Source organism: Stigmatopora nigra, chromosome 15 (genome assembly GCF_051989575.1).
Source record: "Stigmatopora nigra isolate UIUO_SnigA chromosome 15, RoL_Snig_1.1, whole genome shotgun sequence".
NCBI classification, from domain to species: Eukaryota; Metazoa; Chordata; class Actinopteri; order Syngnathiformes; family Syngnathidae; genus Stigmatopora; species Stigmatopora nigra.
In genome coordinates this window covers 10,309,216-10,328,313 of record NC_135522.1, presented here as the reverse complement: position 1 = coordinate 10,328,313, position 19,098 = coordinate 10,309,216, and the positions used below count along the sequence as shown (strand labels likewise).

Here is a 19,098-nt window from a genome sequence, read left to right as displayed (position 1 = left end):
AAGTCAATAGCAATTACCGTATTTTCACGACTATAAGGCGCACTTAAAAGTCTTACATTTTCTCCAAAATAGACAGTGCGCCTTATAATACAGTGCGCCTTATAATACAGTGCGCCTTATATATGGAAGAAAATGTCATTCAAGTATCCACAGCCAGTCCTACCAGTTTAGATTAATTTGACGCCCCCATAATTTCCAATGACATGCAAGGTCACTTCTTAATTTAAGGGCACTTATAGGTCACTTCCTATTGATTTTACGTACTTTTTGAATTTTTTGATTGATTAGAAGTTGAAAAAGTAAGAAGTGATCAAATAGCATGTGTTGTGCAGTGTGCCGAAAAAGTGGACAGGATACAAATACAATTTTTATACATGAGATCCTTGAAATTGCAAAGCATCCCCACAATACATGCTTAAATTATTTCAGCAAATAGAGTGTGCATGTGTGTGCATGCGTATAATGTGTGTAAAGGGAGTGATCACAGATTTTTCCACTCCCCTGATTTTATCCGAAGCAGCATCTATATTTCATAGCCAGCAATAGGGCTACACACACAGAAATTCATGCAAACACATACCCCTATATTCTATTGAGACATGCTGTTAGCTACATAATGTCTTCAACTTCACATGACTTTACATCAAAGACTAATTGAACACATTTGTTCCCACACATCCAAAAGTGCACTCACATACTTATCCACTACCACATGAGATGAGATTTACTTTTTCTGAATTGGGGCAGCAATAATGTCGGAAATAAGCATGTACACATAGCTCAAAATATGACACCATAATTGAGCAAATGATCGAGTCATCAGTTTAAATGAGGCAAAAATTTGCCAATTTTTCTGGAGATGTCGACAAAATGTTATTTTGTTAGCTTATCGTACTATTAATTTTAGGCTTTGACTATATATTGAAATATCATTATACTCTGTATGCCTGTGGTTAAGCCATAAACAATTCATATATTTAAATGCAATTCCTTGAGAGCCATACGCAGGATTTAAAAGTAAAAATAAAAGCATGCATTTTTCATTTTTCATTTAATTTAAACACTTTTAAAGTACAATAAGTATCTAAAGTCTTTTAATAACATTGTTATGCGATTGTAAATTTAAAAAAAAGGTATCAATGAGAGTATGCATGCACAATGGTGAATAATAAAAAAAAAAAACATGACTAAAGCAACGCTTGAGGTAGTGTTGAGAGCACAGTCTGCAAATGCGGCACTCCCATTGGTGGAGGCAGGGGTTAAGGGAAGCCGTGTCGGGGCCACAGTGTGCCAACGTGAGGCTTTCATTGGTGGATCAAGCGGCACAAGAGGTCGTGTCGGGGACAGAGTGGTGTGCCAACACGAGGATCTCATTGGTGGATGTAGCAGGGCTCAAGGTAGTGTCGAGACCAAAGTGTGCCAATGCGAAGGCTCCCGTTGGTGGATGTATTGGCGGCCGAGGCCGTGTGGAGACCACCGTGTGCCAATGTGAGGCTTTAATTGGTGAATCTAGAGCAGTGTTTCCAAATCTTTTTTTTAAATGCTGCACACTTTTTGCATTGAAAATATCTCAAGAGACACCACCAACTAAAAATCTTTTCATTTAAAACTATGTCGCCTATATTAACAATAGTCATTCACAAATTCATGACACAAACCACCATAATTATTCCAAAATGAAAAAATTCACAATGACATAATATCACCAAAGGTCTGCGGACCCTGAACAACTGGTTTGAGTGATCCATTTGTAATCAACGTCATACCTAAGGACAATTTAGAGCAGGGGTGGGCAAACTTTTCAGCCCGGGGGCCACATTGACTTTAAAAATTTGACAGATGGGCCGGGTCAGCACAAGATACGATACATATAAAAAACTGCATCCGTTAACAGTACATATGAAACATATAGATGAAAAAAATGACTCAAGTATTAACATACTCATCACTCATCATTAAAGTAAAACGTATAAAGTACAAAGTAAAGTAAAAAGGAATGTATTAGGAAATATTAAAATGTAATTTAAAAAAGATAGAGGGGCTGTAAAACACAAAAAAAACGAATAAGAGTGGACAGAGCTATTGCCACTGGCTTCCACGTGACGACGCCATCTTGGGGGGAAAGAAATATTTGGACAATGTCGTCGGGCCGGATTAAAAAGCCCATGGGCCATAGTTTTCCCATTTCTGATTTAGAGTGTTCAATCAGCCTGTTCAACATGATTTTTTGGGATGTGGGAGGAAATCAGAGTACCTGCAGAAAATCCAAGAAGGCACGTGGAGAATTTATGAACTCCACGCGGAAGGCCGAAGCTTGTGATTGAACCCTTGATCTCAGGGTTGTGAGGTTGATATGCTAACCACTCTTAAAACTAAACCCTCTTACCAAACATACTGCTAAATGTGGAATCACAGGTTGATTTGATTTTGCACCATCTAGCAGAAGATTTAATCTGTCACTGACAACAATAAATCAACAAAATGTATTTTGTCTATTTGAATGTGACATTCGACAATTTACCAACAGCACAACTGCTGATCTTGGATGAAAATTGGTCACCTAAATAACTCCTTCTATCCCAAACAACCAGTTAAAATGCATACATGTTACAATTTTCAACACTCTTTTACCTTTTATCCGGGAGGATGCCTGAAAACAATTTTAATTATCATCTTTTGTGCGCTCAAGGAAAAAAAGAGGACAGAAGCAGCAGAGTGTGTAATATCCCTGGTAAACAATTGCTTTCTATATTTTTGTGTTTATTTAAAAGAACTTGTATACATGTGAGCAACCCAAGTCTGCTTGTGTGTATGTGTGTGTGTGTGTGTGTGTGTCGCCACTGGTGTGCACGTCACCATTGGTGTGCGCACAGTTGAATGACCCATGAAACACGTTATTTTAGTTCTAATGTAATGAGCTATGACTGCTGCTCCTCAGGGAGGCACGCCCCACCTACACCAACACACATATACACACTGACGTCACTCTAGCCTTTCTTAAGGTTTTGCGTGGACAGACATCTTAAATGCTCTTTAATTTTGCCTTTGGTGGTATAAAAACAACAACTGTTATGTCTCTGGGCTTAATGCTGGTTGCTCACACAAGTTCATAAGTAAGCACAATGGTTCTGAAAGAAAATTCTAATAGAAATGAATGGATACAAGTGTTGCCCAGATACAATTTATTTGATTCTTATACCAATTCTACTGCCTAAATGGCTTTATGGTATTGGCTAGTAATGTCCCCATCGCATCCCCATTTACTGAACCACTTTACTCTTATTAGGGCCGTGGGGGTGCTGGAGCCTAACCCGGCTATACCCTGAATCGGTGGTCAGCCGATCGCAGGGCACGAGAAGACAGACAACCATTCACGCTCACAATTATACCTAGGGGCAATTTAGATTGTCCAATCAACCTGTCATGCATGTTTTTCGAATGTGGGAGTAAATTGGAGTACCCAGAGGAAACCCACCCAGGCCAAGGGAGAACATGTAAACTCCACACGGGTGGACGTCACCTAGATTTGAACCCAGGACCCTGGAGCTGTGAGGCCAACACATTAACCACTCGCTCCACCGTCTCACCGGCTAGTAATGTACTCATTTTAAAAAAAATACATACAGATATTTTTTCTATTTTAATACTGGATAGCCTCATACTAACTTTGATATCCATTCATTCATTTTCTTTCTACTCCCCTATATGCATACGTTGCATTTTTTGAAATAGTAGTTTGCTCAGAGGTGCAACATATGTGTAAAATTAGTCACACAATATGACATCATTCCACCTGTTATTTTTTACCTTTCCACAAATAAGCGCTCTCGGCCTCTGTTAATAATTCCAACATTGGCGGTTTGTGGACTTTCGGCCTATCTTCTACGGGTCGCCATGGCGAACCGATAGAATCGCTAGGAAGTTAATAAAATCAATGGAGAGTGGCTAAAGAAATCCAGTCTGTTTTTCATGTCTCCCTCCACTAAAACACCTGGATCAAATAATCGGGATGGATATGAAGCTTCTGGACAGCTTGCTGATGAATTGATATTTTGATTCAGGTGTGGTAGCGGAGGAAGATATGGAAAACAGACTGGATAGTGGCTCTCGATGACTGGACTTGCCTATCCCTGTATTTGTGTGAGCGTGAATGGTTGTCCGTCTTCTTGGTTGGCCAATGAATCAGGGTGTCCTCCACCTGGTGCCCACAGTTAATTGGGATAGGTTCCAGCACCCCCATGACCCTTGTGGGGATTAGCAGTTCAACAAAGGAATGAATAAATGAAAAACATAAACATTTTATATAACACGTTTGTTGTTTGTTTTGGATTTTCTCAAATACATTTCTCCCAAAAACCTTACCCCAGTGAGACTTATCGTCCAAAAAATACGGTACATCTTTTTTAACTTAGTTTTTATATAATTAAGACAGTCGGCTTGACCTTAAGATGGAAAACACAGCTGTCATGGGACAAATAACACTTGAATGTCAACAACATCCCCAAACAGTTGAAGCAATTCAGAATGAACAATACACGAGACAAATCCTTCTTGTGCCATGAGAGCTGAAAGCTAATAATCCACATCCTTTCTCCTTTTTGTCTGGCCAGTTGATGACCAAGCATCCAGCCAAGCGACTAGGCTGTGCTCCAGAGGGTGAGAGAGACATCAGGGACCATAGCTTCTTCCGTTACATGGACTGGGAAAAGTTGGAGAACAAGGAGGTCCAGCCACCATTCAAACCCAAAGCTGTAAGTTTGCCTCTTGAAAAAGAACTATTAGTGGCTCTCATATTATTAGAATATTGTGAAAAAGTTCCATATTTTTGTCAGTGAGTGCAACTCATACACCACTTGTTTTGGAATTTGCTACGCTGGTCTGTGCACGAATGGTTAGCACATCGGCCTCGCATTAGGGGGTCAAGGGTTCAATCCCAGGTGGGTCCTCAATGTGTGGAGTTTGCATGATTATATCCGGGTAATCTAGTTTACTCCCACATCCCAAAAACATGCAGAAAGGCTGGTTGAACACTCTAAATTGTCTTTAGATAAAAGTCTGTGTGTGAATGGGTATCTGTCTCCTCGTGGCCTGTGATTGGCTGGCCACCAATTCAGGGTGTTCCCTGTTTGGTGCCCATAGTTAGCTGGGATAGGCTCCAGCAAACCGAAGCAGTTTGGAAAATGAATAAATTAATGCTCTTTGCCAAATTAGGTTTACCAGGTTTAATTTATAAAAAAATATATTTTATTCTGTGTCACAATATCATTCTCAGAAATGTCCGGAATGTTTTTTCTTCACAATATTCTAATTATTTGAGATCCACCAATGCCATCGGAAGGTAAAATGAACCACTGCAGTTTACATTCTCTCAACTCTTAGCTCTCTTCTGTCAATGTTTCCTACCTGTCTCTTTCCTTTCCTTTAAGTCAGGACATCTTGATCATGAAAGTTATAGCATGAACACATGGAACGTGTTTGAATTGCATGCCATTCTCAACTATTCTTATTATAAAATTACAAATGAGTCCTTTCATATATTTTACATTCGGATTATATGCATATTGCTTGCTTTGGATACCAATAGGTTTTCGATAAGAACCTAGAAAATTTCCAGAAATAAGAATCAGCTGGTTTTTCTTTCACTAGAATAGTGTATTAACTCATTGGCTACCATTGGCAGCACTGGACATCCTATTCATTTTGAATGAGAGGGTGTGAATTAATGAAAAAAGCCACTCCACCTAGTCTAAATTAATAGAATTTTAGCAATGCCACGCAATATTTCATAAAGACACTCCTTTGTTTAGTAGAATGTTGCAGTACTATCGTGCTACTATATTTATTAGCAGAATATAAAATGCCTGAGAGGACGACAAAACTTTTTGATAAATTGTGTACGATAGTGCAAAAAAATAAACAGTTTTTTCCTCCATTTATTCGACTGGAGGTCGTTGATAGGCAGGATTCTGTAAGTGTCTGCGACCCGTCTGCGCGTCGTAAAATTCATGAATTGGTTCATTTTTAGTGGTTTATGTTGTTCCTTTTTTGGAATTTGGAATTTTACTCAATCACGGGAGTACGAAAATATATTTTTAGTATTGCAGATTTACGAAAAATTGTTACAAAAATATTTGTCTATGTAATTCTACGCGATTTTCCCACATAAAAAAACACACGATGAAAATAGTCACAAAAATAAAATAAAAAACCTGATCGACCGCCTCCAGTCGATTATGCTTACTATGTTACATTTATTTTTTAATCTTTAATTGTTGTATTGTAGAATACTGTAGACCCATGTGTTGTTAATTATGATAGTAATTGTTATTGTGAGAGTTATACCGCGAATCGGAAGGTCACCACATGTTCTGAATTTGAACATGCACACACACACAAAGGCTCATTCTAAACATGTCCGACAGCGAATAAACGAACATTCATTGCCACCCTCCCAGGTCAAATAGACGGGACGTCAACTAGTGATGAAATGACTTTAATTCAATACATAATTTGTTCGGACCAAATGAATTCATCTGATGAAGTTTACAATCCACTTGTACCAGTTAGAACTAGTTTCTGTCAGCTAAGGTCAGTTGGAGTTTAGACTATTCCCCCAGGGTAGAGGTGAGAGGATACTGGTCAGAGACAGAGTGGTCTAATTCAACCTTGTATTTGTGTATATCTTTTTTCACTACAATAATTTTCTGTTGGATCAGAAGGAAAAATATGATGAAGTCATTGTGACTCACAAAAATGCGGCATTATTATGCGTACACATACTCACGCAGCCCAAAGCCTCACTGCCGGTAAAGGGTGTTTCTAGCTTGTCGGGTTTTTAACGTAGCTGTCTTAACCTGCTGATTTGCGTGTGTGTGTGTGTGACATGTCCTTTCCTTTGTCTTTGCCTGTTTGAGTTTATGATTCTACAGCATGTATGCCTATTGCTGCAATAAGGGAGAAAATTTTTGCATTTGAATGTGTATGTTTTTTCTATGACTGTGTTAGTGAGCACACACGAATGCATTCGTTTCTGCAAGTATGCAAGTCTATAAAAGTTTAAGCGAAAGCTGCTGCTGTTCACTGAAAAGCCGAATGTGTCTTGTCCTCGTCTCTATTTAGCATTGCAACTATTCCTCATGTAGTGGGGAAGTGGTGTTTTTTTTTCTTCTTGTTTTTGTGTCTTGTATGAGCACTCAGGGTTTTTATCTTAAAGCTTGGTTATGGGTGTCTTTAAATACAATAAATTAGGTATACGTGCTACTAATCCTGTGCCATTTGGGCAAAAACTGTCACAGTATTGGCCATTTTTTTAATCATGATAGCAAAATGCCACCAAGTAATATTTTTAAGTATTTGGTGAAATATTATGAAGCAGTTATGAAAGCATGTCCCCAACTAACTTTATTTTTTAATTAGCATTATACTGCCCTGCAATAAATGTTAAATACAGTGTTCCCTCGCTACTTCGCGCTTCAGCTATCGCGGACTCAAAGCTTCGTGGATTTTTTTCAGGAAAAAATCAATAAAAAATGTAAAGATATTAAGTTAAAATTATAAATTACATCATTTTAGAAGAGGTGGAAACAAAATATTCAATAAGAATTAGTAATTGCATCAAAAAAAGGCCAAAGAAATGGTCAATAACATGGTGAGAGTTCAGGAATCGCATTGATGACGTCATGGCTGTTTACAGGCGCATCTTCACCGGCCAAAAAAAAACAATGTTCACAACTCCCAATAACGATGTTTCTTACGTGCAAAAAAAAAACTGCAGAAGATCCTCCATATGGACTACTATGATGTTTTTGCTTGGTGGTGCTTTTGTGCACATGTTACACGTTTCTTTAAGCATTTTTGAAGGGGCACGCCTACTTCGCGGAAACGCAGCTATTGCGGGGGGTCCCGGTCCCCATTAACCGCGATAACCGAGGGAACACTGTATATCATGTAGTGCTGAACCTAAAACTATCCAGTGTAAACGGAAGCAGCACAGTAGCACGTATATTTGTTCTCAGAAAGGAAAGATAATCTAATAATCTAATATTTTTTGTGACTAGTGGTTCTACTGGCTAAGACTGTCGTATACTAGATCAGCATAATGCTGTTACTAATTAATTAACCTATATGTTGATGTTGGAACTACGAATTTTATTGTCGATGTCCTGTCTGAATAATGTGTTGCATGATGTTGTCTTACATGTATATATCGCCTACGATTGGCAGGAAGCCAACTGGTTAAATATTATGTGAAGATAGAGGCATCTTGAAGCCAGTTAGTTGTGCTGCATTGATACATAACAGGAGTGGCAAACATGCTAGACAAAAAGAGCGAAATTATTAAACTGTGAGAGTCAAGCAGCCACACCACGCAGTGACTAAGCCTAAACACACACACACACACACACACACAAAACTAAAACCATATTATTCACCATAACACTTTTTTCCCTTCCAAAACTGCAATGTGTTCATTTAAAGATAAGTGTACACGCTCAGCACACATCAAATGCAACTTAGCCAGAGTAAACACATCAACTACTCTGGAGGTTGCTGAGGCAAAGAGCCGCATGCGGCTCAAGAGCCACGTGTTCGACCGCCTCTATACATTGTATAGAATCACAAAATATAGAGGACCTTATAATCCGTGCAAATTGGGCTTCACCTACTGGTTAAAATGTGCATTTAGTGGCAGGTGTATTTCTGGCAGTGCTTCTTAAATAGTGGGACAGGGCCCCGTAGGGGGGCGCGGAAGTGATACCTGAGAGCTTATAACTTAAGAAACATACTTTTTGGCAGACTAGAATATAACGTGTCTTTGCACATTGACTCGGTTAAGCACTTTATGGCAATAATGACGATTAACATTGATACTGTGACTAGTTTTTATTTTTATATATATATATATATATATATATATATATATATATATATATATATATATATATATATATATATATATATATATATATATATATATATATATATATATATATATATATATATATATATATATATATATATATATATATATATATATATATATATATATATATATATATATATATATATATATATATATATATATATATATATATATATATATATATATATATATATATATATATATATATATATATATATATATATATATATATATATATATATATATATAATTGAGTATGTTAATTTTTGCCTGGTGGTGTATAAAGTAGGTATGGTGATGAAAGGTGAATAAATAACCTCTGTGTGAAAAGTACTGTCACCTATATTATGCTCTGGTATTGGAGCGTCACATGTAGCAAAATTAGAAAATGCCAGTTGTTGCTGTTATTGATGTAAAACCCATGATGCAGGTTTCATGTGCTGGATCTATAGTTCTAGTATAATGTGGAATTCTGACTGTTGACATCAATTACAGGCCATTGTTGACCACTCAAAAGGATTGATGCATAATATATCTCTCCGATTCTGGTGATTCTGTTTATACAGCAGTTTTGGAACACGCAAAAACTGGACATGAAAGCTAACCAACTGGGTAGCCTTTTGACTCCCAACTCCAACAGTTGAATTTCACCTTTTCTTCCAAAATTATTACTGTTCTAATGTCTACATCTCTAGGCCCAGACCCATCCTCACATGTGTTTTCAATCACTTTATCCTTCTCAACATAACATTTTAGATAGCCTTATCCTATATGCATTCTCCGTTCATACATCAAAGCCATTTGTCCACACATTTTCACATTTTTATTTGTCCACTTCTCTGTGTTGAGTTTGTATTTTTTATTTGCATGCTCATGCGCTCAGTCTCAAATCAAATTTACCCTGTTGTATATTGTACCTTTTAGCCCCAAAAAAAATTTAATGGATTTCTCTCAATGCAAAAAGAGCTGACATAATTTGAGTCCTCAATTGGACCATATTGTCCCAACTGGGTGCCCAAAAAGGTTAAAAGGCAAGTAATTAGCTGAAAATAACGTTAGACCTCCGTGTATTCCGTATATTTCCCTAAACTATAAACACATTGGCTTCATTTCATTTTGCCTTCAGAGATACACAGATTTAATGAGTTTTGGAGTTTTCCTTCGGGTGACGTTGTCAGAGGATATCGTTTCCTTGTTTTCTTAATTAAAGCTAAGCACAGTGATGGAGACACACACACACTTAGAAAATAGCTCGTCTTAAAGCCCCCACGAGGCCTGCTGTAGGGAAAGTATCATTTTTTAAGTTAATAACTTGTTTCATGCACTTAGAGGACAACACACCTCCTGGGCTTAAATACTTTTTTAAGGAGGGTCTTCATGGTCAAACTAAGAAAGTAAAAGGAAGTAAGCAATAGATTTAGGATTTTAGGAACTTTATTCAGTGCACTTTATTATATTTTAGACTTGAAAACACAAATAATTTGGAATGAACTGTGAGGGAGTGCACCTCCGCAGGGTGTTTGAGACTTTAGCAACTTTATTATTTTTCAAAATGAAGTTGAATATGTTTCAAATATTTGGATGAATATGGACCCACATTTCTGAGATGTGGTGGGATTCATCATAGTGATTTTGAATCATTTTGTATAGCAGTACCTTGATTTACACTAGTACTTTAAAAATAAAAATAAAAATTGAAATTGCGAGTAATCACGTCAATTATTTTCATTGAATTTTTGCTTAATCGGATTAGAAACCATCGACAAATAATAAAAATAAGTGAATGGACAAGCATAGCAAGCTTTGCTGATGCATTTTCAGCAGTTTACAGTTTAGTTAAACACAAATACAAAATAAAAAGCTCACAAGAAGACTTTCCTTTTAATTTAGTTATTTTTACCATTCATTTTTTTATCCATTAAAAGCACTCTAACCGTTTTAGGGGTCTTGACAAAACTACAAGCGACTCAATCCATTTTAATGGGGAATATTTACTTAATACACGAGTAAATATGGTAAAAAAAAACTGCTTAAAACTGTAAATCAAGGTACAACTTTGTTCTGCAATGATACAAATCCAGTGTATAAATTGAGGCAAAGCTCAAAGTAGCAGTGCTTATTTGAAACCATGTTCAAAGTGGTGCCATCTCACTCCCTACCTACACCCACCACCCCGCCCCTTCTTTTGTTGACCGTCCCTTTATCCATCCATTCTTGCCCACCCCTCCAATCTCCCCCTCCTGCTCCGCTCTCCTGCCCTACCCTCCTCAACAGTGCGGACGAGATGCTGAGAACTTTGACCGATTTTTCACACGCCACCCACCAGTGCTGACCCCACCCGACGATGAAGTGATAGAGAACCTGGACCAGGACGAGTTCCAAGGATTCTCTTTTATCAACCCAGAGTTTCCTGGAGGCACTCCTAATGCCCCTGTTGATGAGCAAGCTTGATTCAAGCTCATTCATTTTGGATATTGGAATACACCCACACACACATATACACACATACACTAACAGTACATATGTATCTCTACAGGTATAAACTGTGAAACAATGAATATTCCAACACAGAGAAAAACGTTTACGATCAAATAATGAGATATAAACACATTTCTTGTTCACACTGCAGCAAATACTTGTGAATTTATAATAAACACAGAGCTTCGCATTGGAAAATTCAGCTCAGTGTTAAGAATTAAAAACACTTCCGATGGCTAACTGATGTTGTATGTGTTTTACAACACTTTAAGCACCATCTATTGACCAGAAATGGTGGAGCATATTTACTTATTCTCTGTGAAGAGTTCTTCATTTTATTGCATCATACCAGAAGTAACTTGTGACCATTAGTACTGCCCCCAGGTAGCTGGGGCATGTATACCAGATGGAGAAAAACAATAGCCATTGAATTGAAGCAAAAAAATTGAGAATACAAACCTGACATGAAAATCAAGCCCAATTTGATTCTTGCATATTAAAACGCTTGTATTTCATTCATTTTCAAATATTACTTTTGGCTGCCACTTATATATACATATATATATATATATATATATATATATATATATATATATATATATATATATATATATATATATATATATATATATATATATATATATATATATATATATATATATATATATATATATATGTATATGTATATGTATATGTATATGTATATGTATATGTATATGTATATGTATATGTATATGTATATGTATATGTATATGTATATGTATATGTATATGTATATGTATATGTATATGTATATGTATATGTATATGTATATGTATATGTATATGTATATGTATATGTATATGTATATGTATATGTATATGTATATGTATATGTATATGTATATGTATATGTATATGTATATATATATATATATATATATATATATATATATATATATATATATATATATATATATATATATATATATATATATATGTATATATGTATATATATGTATATATATATATATATATGTATATATATATATATATATAAATGGAGTTTAGTCACAGAAGGAATTAAACTCGGATCTCAAGACATCATTACTGCTATTTTCAAAGCCATAATGTTAACTTCTTCAAGCAAATCTTTAAAAAAAACACTTCTGAAAACAAAGCAAGGGATTGTTTATGCTGCAGTTCAAGCCTGCAACATGCAGTGTGAACAAACTGTGTTAAATAAATGACAAGAGACATACACAACAACAGCAGAACACAAATATACATGAGTGCAGAAAAAAAAGGTGGCAGCATACAGAGCATTTTATGTTGTCCTCCACCCTCCATCTCCTTCCTTGACTCTTTAAGCACGCTCTTGAGTTTGGCTTGCAATTCTGGTGTGCTCCTTAGCCTTAGATAATAATCTCTGCGTCTGTATGTTTATGCTTATCTATAATTGGAATGTTTGACCTTTTTGTGCATGACTTTTTTATATCAGTACAATATCACAAAGTTGGACTCAACACTGTATTCTACCGTCATGCTTGCAGAAACAGTGGTTGATGAGTTGTGTGTTGTTTGGGGATCATGATGGTAAAATATAGTTTGAATAGTATTAGACAGACAAAACTCCTACTCCGGACGTGAAGCTCATTTCTCTGTATTTGACAAAAAGCATGGCTCCAATAATGCTGAAAAAAATATATCCTATATATGTGAATGGATGAAAATTCACTTTGCATGCCTGGCCCTGCTGCTTGTGTTTTTTTTTTGGTTTTTGGTGTTTTTTTTGGATGGCCAAGGGCTTCATATGGAGCCCTGTCTGACTTGTTGCTTGACATCTGGTGGATTGGGAATGAAAGGAAAGCAATTTGAATGTGCGTTTGCACGTTATTTGCTGAGTTGGAAGCACCAGAGAGGTTTTGATGTGTTGTGACAATTTGTCGTGTTGCCTAGCGACTGAATCTTAACGCCCCAGCTCACAAAAAGCTGACGTTTTAATGCCGTGGTGTCCCTATAAACTGCAGCAGCAAAGAATAATAACAACAGGTTTTGTATTTTGTTCAATTTAGATAGCAATCATTTTGTGGATGGAAAATCATATTTGTTGTTAAAACACCAACCTCATGATTACATTAGTATTCTTTTTTTTTGGTCCGAAATACTCATGCTTACTTGAATTACATAATCTCATATCATGCAGCAACATGTTCCCTGAAACTGATCATTTACTTCTCGCGAAAGAAGAAAGAAAATACAGAGGCTTTGTTTTCATTGACAGACTATCCAATTGACTGGTCACAACATTTGATGCATCTTGTATTTTTTTGTTTTAAAAGATCATATCTGACAAAGGTAATATGTCTACCATATGCATATACAGTTGTATTAATTAGTTCTTGAACTGGTTTCATATCTTGTATTTTTTGTGAATATAGCAGTGTTTTATATGTAAAATCTCTAATTCGTTCCACGGTTCAGAAAAAAGACCGACAAACCCCTTAAAAATGATCCAAGTGTCCCAATTTTGAATGAAATCACAATTAAATAATAAATTATACTTTTTTTTTAATTAATATATTAAAATGAACATATGCAAAATAAGTTTCTATTTGTGCAGGTGCATAAATGTAAAGAGGAAGCTAACGTCAATTAGCAAACAAAGCACACAAACATCCAAATAAACACGGCTAACCAACTTCAAATTATGAATTCGAAACAACGTATCGCTAAATTGAACTTGCAATATAAGTCATGGATGGATAACTGTTCCCTCTTCATTTTATTCGTAACAGTAATTTTAAATAAAGAACAAAGTTGTTTTAAATTCACTTGGAAAAACAAAACAAAAGAAACAACAACAAAAAATAACATGGAGAGTTGTTGTTGGGAGACAGCCAATGAGGGCTAGCGGAATGTAGAGCGAAAGTCAAGCAGAACGCAATGCAACCGCGACACTTTCAAAGTAAAATAAAAAAAATACAGGAAATATATTTATGTTTTGGGGTATTTTTTAACTTGTATCTGTTTTTTCAAATATTGGAAAATTAATTTTAATATCCAAAGGTTTTGTAACTTTAAAATGCTGTAAGTAGAACCATTCGTAAGAAGAGATACTACTGTGTACTATGAGCAATGTTAAAGCCTGATAAACAAGACCAAGCTAAATCCAAGTCCCCCAGTTAGCTGAGGAAGGGGCCAGGTCATCAGGGTCCCAAATAGATAAGTAAAAGTACAAAAAAAAGGTAAATAGATATTCGTCTACTGTTGTGTACTGTGTGTTATAGTTCACACAAAAACCTATCACACTATAAACTTAATTTAAGTGAATTAAGCCTAAATCTATCCATAAAATGTCGTTTTAGTTTTAGAAATGGAACGTTTTAGGAGATAGACTGACTCTAAGGCCTTTATTCACGTGAATGGTATAAATCCGATGTAGTTTATCTTGTAAATCTGGAAGGCGGCAGTCTGTAGTAGAAGGAGGGCTGTACATCTGTGGGAATGGTCACAGCCGACATCATTCATGCCCAATCAAAGTGACTCTTTTCATTATCTTTAAATTGGGTTTCTTAGTTGGGCATTGAAATCTCAACATGGCATACTAACCTCTGTGACATAACTGTGAAAGAAAGTTGGAACTTTGTAACAACAGGAAAATGCTGGGCCGTGATGACAACAGTGATGAACTATCATCATCAGCGGTCTCCAACCTTTTTCTCACTGTGGCCCAGTAAAGCTCTTTCTATTCTCGTGGATTGGTTAATGCAGGTTTTTGTTCCAACCGATCCAACATAAACAGTTTAACCAATAAGGCTTCTGCTGAAAACAAGAAGCACCTGAATGCAATCTACTGATTGCACTTCTAGGATACCAGATTGGTGGAAAGGTTTCCTCTTATAGTTTGCAACGAAAACCTGCACCCACTGCGGCCTTTTCTGGAATAGTTTTGAGACCACTGGGCTAATGGGTAGGGCGCCAATTTAAGAAAAAAATTGTGTGAATTGGGTCAGTACACAGACCACGCCCACGACGGCAAAAAAAAACAAGTCCCAAGCATAATAGCAACTATTTATTATTATCATAACAACTTTTCACATTTCAAGTGGGAGGGTGAGATTGAAAACATTAAAAAAAATTACTCTGAGGGACCGGCACAAGGTGCTTTGCGGACCGGCACCGGTCCACGGACCGGTGGTTGGGGACCACTGACCCACATCTTCATGAAGTCAGAAACTTCTTCCTAAAATGTTGTTCTCTACATTGTCAATATTTAATGGCATCAATTTGCCAATCCTTATTCCAAACATTTAAGTGTCTTCTACCAATGTAGTTTGTAACTTCCACCTAAATTATATCTATTTACCAAATGATAACGTGCTTTCACTTATTACAGCTGTATATCGGCAAAGTCAAAATAAATTGTGAACTTGATCATCATGTTGTGGCTAATCAGTTTAAAATAAATAATAGAATGGCACATAATGTAGACCTTTTATTAAATATAATTTGAATAATTTTCATTTATATATTTTACTGTTTAAATCTTACCATTCCCATTCGTACATGTGTAAATATATGTAATTTATAACCATGTGATGCAGTAAAAAAAAGAGCACATAAAGCACTTGTTATTTAGTGTGGTTCCCATTGTTACACCATAAAGAAGAGTTGTCAGAGTTGATAAAAGGTAAAGAAACTTGCTCCTTATGGTCAACACGGTATGTTTGTATTATTCAATAACAAAAGCAAAAACGAAATCATGCATGACAAAAAAGCTTTACAGGTTTACTATCTACGTATACTACAAGGCTCATTTATGTTTTTAATGTCTACAGCGCTTCTAACAAAATCAAACTGTTCTTTGGTGTGCAAAACATTATGTGAATGGGTAAAGAAAATGGGCCTTTTATAATGTGTCCCTGTGCCAAATTTCTATAATTTTCCAACACAACGCTTACTCAATAAAAATGAAAGTTAGATGTGCACGGGAGCTTGTCGCTTATGTTTCCATAGTGGTCTGCAGCGTTTAAGCTTCATCTCTATCTTTATTGAACTGGTGCAACATGCATTGGAGGAATGAGATTAGAATGATGGAGGCTGACAGGGAGTAGACAGGAGAGAGGAATGGGGGGAAAAAAGCAAAGAAGAAAAAGCAGAAAGGAGAAATGCAACAATGAAGAAGGGGAGGGAGCGGGAGAGAGCGGCAAACCAAGCGAGGCAGGCGGCTACGACAGGCTGTGCATATTTCATGGCTGCCACTTATCATAAGAGCCTTTCCTTGATGGGAGAAGCGCAGGTTTGATGACTTCAAGGAAATAACATGCAGAACACGGCCTACATACACACAGCCCTGCTGAGCCACTAAAGTCAACCGCTGGTTGAACTGTTGCTGCACTTGCTAGTTACTTAAGGACTATACATGCATGGACTATACATTGAGGGTTTTGCAAGCTGCATAAAATAATTTAAGAAGATTTTTTTGAGTGTCTTGATCGACATGGTAATACAAAATATAGATACAAATTGATAATTGCAGGTAATTGTTGTTGTCACCCAAGAACAGCTCAGAAACCAAAGAAGAGATTTTTTAGGGTCGCTTACTTGTATATAATTTGATTATTCATTTTCCATACCGCTTATCCTCACAAGGGTTGCGGGGGATGATGCAGCCAATCCCAGCTAACTACCGGCATCAGGTTTGGTGGCCAGCCAATCGCAGGGCCCCTTTACATATTACAAAACTAAATTAATGATCATCTGTTTAATATTTAAGTACTATGTGTTTTCCAAATTCCATCACCGGGCTGATACTAACCTGAATTTTCATTGAATTTTTTGACTCCTCTTATAGTTTACCTGTTAATAACAAGCAATTCTGTGCTCATATAACTCATTGACTTCCATTGATGGCATTAGACCAGGGGTGGGCAAACTTTTCGGCCCAGGAGCCACATTGACTTTAAAAATTTGACAGATGGGCCGGGTCAGCACAAGATACGATGCATATAAAAAAGTGCATCCGTTAACAGTACATATGAAACATAAACAGAAAAAAAGACTAAAGTATTAACATACTCATCACTCATCTTTAAAGTAAAAAGTATAAAGTACAAAGTAAAGTAAAAAGGAATGTATTAAAAAATATTAAAATGTCATTTAAAAAAAGATAGAGGGGCTGTAAAACACAGAAAAACAAACAAGAGTGGACAGAGCTACTGCCACTGGCTTCCGCGTGACGGCGCCATCTTTGGAGACAAAAAAAAAAACATTATTTGGACAACGTCGGTTGGCCGGATTAAAAAGCCTAGCGGGCCGTATGTGGCCCACGGGCCGTATGTGGCCCACGGGCCATAGTTCGCGCATGTCTGCATTAAACGTCCAATCCATTGGAAGTGTGTGGGTTGGCAGTAAATAAGTGTTTACTCTCTTCCACCCTCCCAGTTCAAAGGGAATGGAGGTCTACTAGCCATAAACTTGCTTCAATTGAATTATTTCACTCCAAAAGTAATTTCCATCAAAGGTTTAAGAACAAGAATCAAAGAAACACAAAATAAATTTTTTAAGATATAATTTTCATCTTTAGTCTCTTGTGTAGGTTGAAGATAAACAATGGCACACTGTAGACACACACACCCATACACACAGACAAAGCACAGTTTTAGATGGTGTTGTGATTGCAATTTTGTTCGTCTAACAGCCAGGCTTTAAGATGATTGGCCAAGAGATTCAGAGAAGGGAGTTCACATATGTTAATTGGTATTGAGTTTCAGGTATGTGCGGCACGGACAGAGGAGGTGCCTTGGCTGAATGCAGTCTTTTTGAAGGGAACTACACAGTCACCTCTAGAGCCAGCTCTCTTTGATGCTTTGGAATTTTTGGTACAAAATCCTGCAAGGGACGAGGGGCTTTGTTTTGTGAGGTTTGTTATAAGGTGGCATCTGCATATTTAACAGTATTTTTCCAGTTCAGCTGTTAGTGTTTCTTTAATGTCTGATGGTGGTTAGTTTTTTTGGCTTTCTGTTCAATACTTTCTAAGATTGCTTGTTAAAGGTTTCAATTGGTTTTAGTATTGTTGGCGGTATGACTGCGAGCACGGAGGGTCGTTTGTCTCTGTGTGTGCCCTACGAATGACTGGCGACCAGTCTAGGTTGTCACTGTCTGGTTTTGCCAGAAAATCAGCTGGGGTAGGGTCTGGCAAACCTTACAAAGATGCGCAATATGGAAAATGTATGAATGAATGATTGATTGTGTAACCAAAATCGTATCTCTTTATTTACTTGAAATCAGTTACACCTAATGTAAATACTAGTTTTGAACTGAATTTTTGTCAGAGAGGAAGCTGTCTAAAGTTTGTATTGACGTACATGTAATAGCTAGTGTACGCAGTAAGCCTCCGCAGCGCCAGAGCGAGTGTGATAATTAATTCCAAATGTTGCGGCCCTAAAAAATGAAAGCCAGTGGCTTTGGCACAAAGCAGCCGGCGCTTATCAGCCCAAAACAGGTCAGCGTTCGATACCCGCCTTTCATTCACCCTCCTCTCCTTAGAGCCTCCCACACACACACACACACGAACACACTCGGTGCTAATCCTCTGTTTCCTGGAAAGTGATGGCGGGAAGCAAGAAGTATAGTGAAGTAATGAATCCCGACGTAATAATCAAAAAAGCCTGTGGTTTGTATGTGCTTTCTATCGCCACATCTCCACCAAAAAGC

At 36.9% G+C, this 19,098-nt stretch overlaps 1 protein-coding gene across 3 annotated transcripts in view; it reads left to right on the top strand.

Moving 5' to 3' along the window:
* prkcbb (protein kinase C, beta b) overlaps positions 1-19,098 on the top strand; it is a 98,605-nt gene that overhangs the window by 72,172 nt on the left and 7,335 nt on the right. For 2 of the 3 annotated variants that reach the window (XM_077733904.1, XM_077733905.1), the window contains 2 exons: positions 4,611-4,751; positions 11,198-11,862. In XM_077733904.1, the coding sequence (XP_077590030.1) occupies positions 4,611-4,751; positions 11,198-11,374 (318 nt within the window). In that variant the 3' untranslated portion in view covers positions 11,375-11,862. Of the gene's footprint in view, positions 1-4,610; positions 4,752-11,197; positions 11,863-19,098 lie in introns of those variants that run through there. The other variant, XM_077733906.1, reaches the window with a different exon arrangement.